This window comes from Mytilus trossulus, chromosome 13 (genome assembly GCF_036588685.1).
Source record: "Mytilus trossulus isolate FHL-02 chromosome 13, PNRI_Mtr1.1.1.hap1, whole genome shotgun sequence".
NCBI classification, from domain to species: Eukaryota; Metazoa; Mollusca; class Bivalvia; order Mytilida; family Mytilidae; genus Mytilus; species Mytilus trossulus.
Window position 1 is genome coordinate 12,170,506 of NC_086385.1, and position 9,631 is coordinate 12,180,136.

The following is a 9,631-nucleotide window of genomic DNA, read 5'->3' on the forward strand; positions in this document are numbered from 1 at the left end:
TGTATAAGGTATGTATGAGTTTATATACAATGTTTGATTCCATCATAGAAATATTTGATGTGTTATGGTATGTATGAGTTTATATACAATGTTTGATTCCATCATAGACATATTTGATGTGTATAAGGTAAGTATGAGTTTATATACAATGTTTGATTCCATCATAGACATATTTGATGTGTATAAGGTAAGTATGAGTTTATAAACAATGTTTGATTCCATTATAAACATATTTGATGTGTATAAGGTATGTATGAGTTTATATGCAATGTTTGATTCCATCATAGACATATTTGATGTGTATAAGGTAATTATGAGCAAACGAAGTTTTCGAACGAAATCTCAGGGTAAAATATAAAAAGAATATCTCTTTTGCTTCTATGCCATGAATCAGATTAAAAAAAAAATCGTTAATAAACATATGTCAACAAAGTGAGGGTACTTGGTCGCCAAATGGTTTAAGTAATTGCACATCTGTAATCACTAGCCAGTCAACACTGAGGTTGTGGATGCGCTCTACTCCAATCTTAATTGACTAGGATTGTCAGTTTTCCTATCGCAGGTCGGTGACATTTCGGATTCTTCCACCAATAAAAACTGCTCGCAACAAAATAGCCCAAAAGTGGCGCGTCAAAGTTGTTTTAAAACAACAACAACAAATCAATCAACGGGGGAATTTACGGCATCTGCAGACAACAAGTTTAATAATTATTGCATTCGAACATTATAGATGTACCATGCAGAATCGGGGTTAGATATGAAAACTGATTGAAGACCAAAAAAAATCTGAACACATGCAAAACAAAATCACTCAAAATGCTATTCTTATTTTAATTAATTAATCAAAAATGATGTCACGCATAGATTAAAAAGAAACCAACAACGCCATGGCTAAAAGAGAAAAAGACAAATCATAGTGCATAAGACACAACATAGAAAACTATGACTAAATTATGACCCTTGTAAAGTTACCGATAACGATTTAAACATGAACTATTTTATTGATTTTGCTTTTCAACGTATAATTAGAGTGCCTATAACGAGATTTGTGCAGACGAAACACGCATCTGTCATACTTATTGCGCGTCTGACATTCTTAATTTTAACTCGGGTATCATTGAAAAGTCTTACCAAATACAAATTAATTTTATCTTATGCAGGTTGAAACTATTGGGGATGCTTATATGGTCGTCTCTGGCCTACCTGCAAGGAATGGAAATGACCATGCCAAACAAATTGCTCAAATGTCACTAGCTATTCTCAGAGAAATCGGAAACTTCGAGATCCGTCATTTACCCGCCATTACTTTGGAAGCTCGTATAGGGCTGCATTCAGGTATAATTTCATGTTTTACTCGAGCTGCGATAATGAGTCTTCTAAAGACAAAATGCGCGTCTGGCGCAAATACAAATTTGTTATCCTGATATCTAAGACGAGTTTATTTACAATCACTGGGTCGATGCCACTGCTGATGGAGTTTTGGTTTTTCGAGGGTATTACCAGCACAGTAGTCATCACTTCGGTATTGACATGAGTTATCATTGATGAGGTCATAATTATAGATAAAATATTTTAAAATCTTTGAACTATTGAAATACTAAGGCTTTTCTATCACAGAAATATATTACCTCAGCGGTATTTGGTAAAATATCTAGGAATTTTGGATCCTCAATGCTCGACAACTTCGTACTTTTTTTATGTCTTTTTAAAAAAAAAATCGAGTGTAACTGATGAATCTTTTTAGACGAAACGCTTGTCTGGCATAAATACTAAATTTTGATCTTGGTATCTATGATGAGTTAATTAGTATCAACTTCACCACGATCGATAAATAATCATAATAATTTAAAACGTATGTTAATTGCATTATGTATGTTTAGAATCTGTTGTTAAGTATTTGTGCGTCTAAGAAGGATGAAAGATTATGATAACAGAGTGACAGTCAAACTCATAAATCGAAAATATGCTGACAACACCATGGCTAAAAATGAAAAAGACACACAATAGTACACATGACACAATATAGAAAACTAAAGAATAAACAACACGAATGATCCGACCAAAAACTAGGAGTGCTCTCATGTGCTCCGGAAGGGTAAGCAGATCCTGCTTCACATTTGGCACCCGTCGTGTTGCTTATGAGATAACAAATCCGGTAAATAGTTTTATTCGGTTGGTCACATTTATGAAAGGGAAGGGGATTGTGGTTACGACGTAAGGAACATTTCCGATATATTTTTTGAAACGGTTATTCCATAACGGTCAACCAACTCGTGATGGCGTCCGTGTAAAGGAATAGCAACATTTTTTCGACTTTAAATGCCGGAAACATGTCCATTAAATTGACCTAAACGAAATTTGATTGATGAAATGTTGAAGATTATAAAAGACTTATAAGAACAAGTTGAACATACAAATATAACACTAAGAACGCATCAATCCGAAAAAAAACCTGTTCTATTGGCCTAAAGTTATGTCATATAATTCATCGCTTTCACTGAAATGAAGAAAAGACATATTTTACTGTATTGCCCATCCATATTTTTAAAAGTCAAGAAGCCAAGCATTTGCTTTACATATCACCTTGCTCTTTTTGAAAATTGTATCTCTTCAACGTTTGTTAAGGTGTTTTTACTTTGACCACTTACTGAACTGTGAATAGTCAGAAATACGATAGCAATCGTTTATTGTTGTTAAACTGCACAAAAATATATTTTAAATTAGTGATTTCAACTCGATTTTAATATCTTACTATACTTGTTTTATGGCCTGTCTGTGTAGGTGTTGTTGGGAAATAAACTCTTACTATACTTGTTTTGGGGCCAGTCTGTGCACAAGTATTGTTGGAAACTAACATCTTACTATACTTGTTTCAAGCCCAGTCTGTGCAAATATTGTTGGAAACTAATATCTTACTATATTTGTTTCAGGGCCAGTCTGTGCAGGTGTTGTTGGAAAGAAGATGCCACGTTATTGTCTGTTCGGTGATACTGTAAACACAGCATCCCGAATGGAGTCACATGGACAAGGTAAGAATCCGAATGGAATCACGTGGATACGGTAAGATACTGAATGAGGTCACATTTACAAGGTAAGAATCCGAATGGAGTTACATGGACAAGGTAAGAATCTAAATGGAATCACGTGGATACGGTAAGATACCGAATGATATCACATTAACAAGGTAAGAATCCGAATGGAGTCGCATGGACAAGGTAAAAATCTAAATGGAATCACGTGGATACGGTAAGATACCGAATGAGTCACATGAACAAGGTAGGAATCCGAATGGAGTCACATGGACAATGTAAAAATCCGAATGTAATCACATGAACAATGAGAGCCATTCAATATACTTGTATACATGTATCAAATATTTGTTAGATTTCTTAGGATAAATTTTCTAATTCAATATCAATAGAATAGAAAAGAAAGGATATGGGGTATCTATCCATCACACAAAATCATTAAATGCATAGCAAAAAAAAAAAAAAAAAAAAAACCTGAGTAGCAGCTGAATCGTGTAGGCAAAATGATAAGATCGATGGCACAACATAGTAATTTTGTATTCGTCATCTGATACGGTTCGGGTCTTTCAAATAATATTATGAAACAATGATAAATCCGAGTCTACTGAAACATGTATTTCTTCGATAGGCCTTTTCAGAATTTAAGGGCCTATTGGTAATTTAATTGTTCGTACCCCCAAAATAAAACTCTCATGTCATTGGTTGAATTTTAATTGTTTATGACGTTTTTAATCAATCACGACGCTTTGGTGTGACCTTTTGAAAGAAAAAAAATACCCAGAATACATTAGATTCTGATAAAAAAAAAACGGCGAAGTATTAAGCCTTTTGGCTACATAAGACATAAGAGAGATAAATTTCATTAGTGAGATCGATGGCTTTATGTTGGTAAAAATAACTGACAAAATGAAACTTTGACATGAATTATAATTGATATGGTCATAATAATAAACATGATAAAAGAGGTTTTAAATTTTCGGAGAACAATTGTTAATGTTTTTTTTCCTTTCTTCCAGCTATGAAAATTCATGTTAGTCCACAGTCAAAATTGCTCTTAGATGGCTTCGGATTATTCAGTCTGGAATCAAGGGGTACTGTTCAAATAAAGGTATTAGAATTAAGTTAAAATTACTTAAACATGCAACAAACAGTCATGAACTTTCTTAACTAGTATTTTGTTTTCTTTGTCTTGAAGTCCTGACAACTAGTCAATAAGCAAACGTTCCTAGATTTAAAGCAAATACTGTGAATTCATTTATTTTCGTGGGTACCAATTTTCATGGTTTGAGGAAATCTTGCATATTCATGGATATTTAATTTGGAAGTTTTGTCAAAGTCTACATAAATTTGTAATTCGTTGACCATTTGAGTTCGTGATTCCCATGTACCCACGATATCCACGGAAATTGGTATCCAACGAATATAAATGAATCAACAGTAGTATAACAAAATTCAAAATACTACTGATCATATTTGAGGTTCAAGGCGAGTTCTTAAATATTTACTACACTATCATTGCACAGAGTAAATAAACTCACCATTAAGAGCAGAAAACGGCCGAAGGCCACTAATGAGTCGGCAATACAGCGAGAAAATTCCGCACCCGAAGGCGTGCTTTAACTGGTTCCTAAACAAAAATCGTAAACTAGTTCAGTGATAATGGAAGTTATACTATACTGACCGACTTTAAACGCAACACTTGATTATTTTTGTGCTATTTTTGAATGAATGTGTCAACGTCAAAAGCGATGACTGCCTGTTACTTACGCCAAAATGATTGTCAGAAAGGTCAACAAACTCTGTCTGACAATTTTTGGGTTCTGTTTTACACTATCTGATTTTGCATTTGTTCAACCCATTAATTGGATTTGGCAATTATGCGGTTGGAACTTGAGGGCTTTACAGGTTTTCCTTCAGTCAATTCTTTGGCGATGCAGTTCATGGGAAACATTTATGGCATGAATCTGTACTCAATGGCACTCGGCAATTTGGTTAGCAGTTGACGTTGCGGCCTTAAACATGATTGGCAAATGACGTTGCATAATCAAATTCTGTTGATGTTTCATTGTCTCTTCAAAGTCTGTTATAATGGTGGTGGAAGCCGAAGTACTCGAAACTGAAGTACTCGGAGAAAAACCCCGGAGAAAACCCCCGGGCCACTCGGTGGAAAAAGACAAACCAGAGAGATATCATAAGATTGATCTCCAGTTCAAAGTAGGGGACAATTTTAACCAACCGAGGCCCCCAAAGTGCCAATTCTAGTTTAGCCTCCGGTATTGGTATCAGAAATGTGTGTGAGAGGGTGAAAATGTTTCATTGTCACTACACGTTGATCTGTTCATTGATGGCCAGTAACAAATCTTGTCTACTTGTATCGTTGTCGGAAGGACAGTAGGACGAGTTTCTGAAGTCATACGGTATGGTTGCAGCACATTTATGTATTCATGTTTGCAGTATTCTTAAGGTATAATTCAGTTCTTTGGTTTTTTTTATTTCTCAGACTTGCTAAAATGGAGATGCAACATTAAAAAAAAAATAAGTAAGGCAAAGGATTGAAAGAACTGTTTCACAAAGCAAAAAAAAATGAAACAAGCTTTCATGGGACCAAAAATTTGGTTTAAGAAATTCGTGCGACTTCAAAAATTCGGTATGTTCAGTAACCACAGGTAAGCCAGATTTTGATATTTTGTAAGAAGAAAGAAGCATGATAAACATGAAAAGTAGTTGTAAGAGAATCAAAAAAGATTTGGTAAAAAAAAACAACAAAATGAGTGTTGCGTTTCTAAAGTCGTTCAGTATATAATCAACACCGAAAAGAAAAAAAAATAACTAAAATTAAAAATCATACAAGACTCACATAAGCCAGAGTCTCCTGATTTGAGATTTGAGACAGGTGAAAAAATATGGCGGGGTTAAACATGTTGTTTTTTTTAGATCTCAACCATCCCCATACCCTTAGCCAATGTAGAAAAAAACACACAGCAAAACGCAAAGGTATATGTCACAAACTTGTAGTTTTATTGACATTTATAATAAATATGATGATGATGATAATAATATTTATAATAATAACAATAATGTGAATGATAATTTTGAAGGGCAAAGGAGAAATGACAACGTATTGGCTGTTAGGGGAATCCCCTTGTGTGGATTTGGCAATTCTAGAGAACGACGACACGTCAAGTGAACATGGTATACTCTCACTACAACATGGTGCGTTTCCCGCCACAAATATGATCTCGTATGAGACTGGTACTCCAATCAAATATATAAATAACTCAATCGGTAATTGTGATATATCAGTCAGAAATGAAACTGTATCAGCTGCAAGTAATATCTTGTTATCCGACATTGAGAACATTTCGACTAAAAGTCCGACAAAATTTGAAAACATTTGAAATCGATTAAAACGGAAGCGGTGCTATTCAGTTTTTTAATGCTCATATTTCAATTTGGAGTGGAATGGATACTTGATATCGACTAAATGTGATATGTCTGCAGAACATGTTGAAAGAATAGTAGACAGTAACTAAAAACGGACAATTCATACCACTGAACAATTTTGAACCCACACAAGAGGTCAAACTACTTGGTCTGACCCTTTATAGTTATATGATATAAAATCATCCATGTCGTGCTTCTCTCTATAACTTGGATTGTACCTTTGTCAAACTGTTACATGTACTTATTATAATGATGTGTGAACTTTTGTGTGTAAATAATGATCAAAGGTACCAGGCTTATGATTTGATACGCCAGACGCGCGTTTCGACTACATAAGACTCATCAGTGACGCTCAGACCATAATAGTTAGTAAGCCAAACAATTATTAATTTGAGGGCTTTGAGGACGCAAAATTCCATAAAATTGTGCCAAATACGGCTAATTAGGGTACCATATGTATGTATGTACTGGTAAATGTCTCCGATATCCGAAGAACCCCTCGAAAGCTGCGAGGGTACTGTGGCACCCATGTATACTCCCTATTGGAATTAATGGATATGTGTAACTAACATATATTTATAAAAAGTAAAAACACAAAAATACTGAACTTCGAGGAAAATTCAAAAAGGAAAGTCCAAAATCAACAAAAACGACAATTATTTTAACAAGGATAAGCCAAATCTCACCCAACACAAAGGGAGTGCTAGGACACCGGAAAGTCTGTTATAATGGTGGTGGAAGCCGAAGTACTCGAAACTGAAGTACTCGGAGAAAACCCCCGGAGAAAACCCCCGGGCCACTCGGTGGAAAAAGACAAACCAGAGAGATATCATAAGATTGATCTCCAGTTCAAAGTAGGGGACAATTTTAACCAACCGAGGCCCCCAAAGTGCCAATTCTAGTTTAGCCTCCGGTATTGGTATCAGAAATGTGTGTGAGAGGGTGAAAATTACCCTTCTGATGTACAAATATAATTAGCACCCCGAGTGAGATTCGAACTCAGGACTTTCAGCACTGCAGCCATCGGTCTTAACCACTAGACCACAAACTCACACCCATGCCTGGTATAAAAAGATTCTTTGTAATTTGAATAATTTATACTTTTGCAAACAGTTAATTTATATTTTTTATTAATTTTAAACCACCATATTATCGATATTCATGTCATCACTGAAATGCTGACTATTAGGTAGGTGATGCTGTCTGACCATTTTTGTGTAAGTAAACCTCTAATCACCGATAGTGCAGCTGTTGGTACACTATATTAGATAAAAACTACATGGATATAGTGAATGTGACAAGCAGACGTGCTTTAAGTTAATCTTAGGGACATGAATGAAGTAAATAATTGATTGATTCATTGATTGATTGGTGTGTAAAGCCACTTTAAACACTATTGAGCCATTTCGTGGCAGTCAGTGTTTATTGGCATAGGGAACAGGACTGAATTGCACAGAGGGAACCATCCACCTTCGATAGGAAAACTGAAAATCCTAATTACCATAGATTAGATTTGAATAATTAAACTCATCATAGATATCAGGACTAAATTTTGTATATACGCCAGACGCGTGTGTTTCGTCTACAAAAGACTCATCAGTGACGCTTGAATCCAAAAAAGGCCAAATAAAATACGAAGTTGAAGAGCATTGAGGTCCAAAATTCCTTAAATGCTTGCCAAATCCTAATTAGGGAGCTATCATTTGATTTTTATGGGGAGGGGGGGGGCTAGGATGAAAAATTGTGTCCTGCTTTTTTTTTATTTGTAATCTTTGTCCTGCCTTTTTATTTTTCAGTCTATTCGGTCCTGCCTTTTTTTTTTTTCTTAGCTTATTCTGACTTTTTTACAACAATTGTCATCCTGCCTTTTTTTTTGGCCAAGTTACTCATCCTGCCTTTTTTTTTAACTCATAATACTGTCCTGCCTTTTTTTCAAATTTCATCCTAGTGCACCTATCTCATGTGGAAATCGAACCCACAACCTCGGAAATCTTAGGCTATAAATACAGAAGTTTGTTTATTAAATCCTTTCTACAACAGAGGTCCATTAAATTAAATATATGATAACGATTGCATGGATTATTTAATGAAAATAAGATGCTGTGGTATGCTTGCCATCAAAGACAAATGAAGTAGAAGACAACAACTAGGCCATTTACAATGAGCAAATTAACTCATCATAGATACCAGGACTAAATTTTATATATACGCCAGACGCGCGTTTCGTCTACAAAAGACTCATCAGTGACGCTAGAATCCAAAAAAGGTTACAAAAAGCCAAATAAAGTACGAAGTTGAAAGCATTGAGATCCAAAATTCCTAAAAGTGTTGCCAAATACAGCTAAGGTAATCTATGCCTGAGGTAGAAAAGCTTTATTATTTTTAAAAAATCAAAATTTTGTAAACAAAAAAATGTGTTGTTTGTGAGCTAGAAAAGGCTATGATATATCATTATATAATCAAATAAAAAGCAATTCAAACAAGAACACTAACCCTAGAAATTTCCATATGTATTCTATTATGAACAAATAGCTAATTTCAAAAATAGTTTGTTATTAGGAAATCGTAGACAGCAACACATGAAGTAATCAATCCCCTATCTATAAAGTAAATAAGTTTGTGTTTAGGAAATCGTATACAGCAATACATGAAGAAATCAATCCCCTATCTATAGAGTTAATAATTGTCACGTATAAGAGAACATAATAAAGGATATGGATTTTCTATAAAATTTCATGTTCAGTACTTGAAAAAACAAAACGGACTATAATACTCTAAAATCTTGAAGGTGTCAGACCACCAATTAAAAATCCCTAACTGTTCAACCAAATTTTGCAATTTTCACAGCTTTCTAAATATTTTACCTTAAGTTTAACTTCAAGGAAACCAGTTATATCCTGAATTGTACATGTATCACCTTTCTATATGCCAATTTTCAACCAATTTTCAACCAATGTTTAAAGTCTTGTAAGAAATTTCTGATTTTGAAAAGACAGGTACTACCAAAATAACTCCCGGTTTTCTGGAAATCTCAAATAAGTGTACTATGTAGCGCATTAATCCTGAATTTTTAATGCAAACTCATAGACAAGAGAATTTTGGCTCAAAATGGTCTAAATATATTTCCCTTTCACCAAAAGTTTCATTTCTGCAAATTT

The 9,631-nt window shown here is 34.5% G+C and overlaps 1 protein-coding gene across 1 annotated transcript in view; it reads left to right on the forward strand.

Moving 5' to 3' along the window:
* Positions 1 to 6,722, forward strand: part of LOC134694085 (atrial natriuretic peptide receptor 1-like) — a 57,603-nt gene extending 50,881 nt beyond the window's left edge. Inside the window, exons 20-23 of the mRNA XM_063555079.1 lie at positions 1,161 to 1,335; positions 2,931 to 3,029; positions 4,046 to 4,137; positions 6,128 to 6,722. Of these exons, the coding sequence (XP_063411149.1) occupies positions 1,161 to 1,335; positions 2,931 to 3,029; positions 4,046 to 4,137; positions 6,128 to 6,427 (666 nt within the window). The 3' untranslated portion in view covers positions 6,428 to 6,722. The remainder of the gene's footprint in view (positions 1 to 1,160; positions 1,336 to 2,930; positions 3,030 to 4,045; positions 4,138 to 6,127) is intronic.
* The last annotated feature ends 2,909 nt before the right edge of the window (positions 6,723 to 9,631 follow it).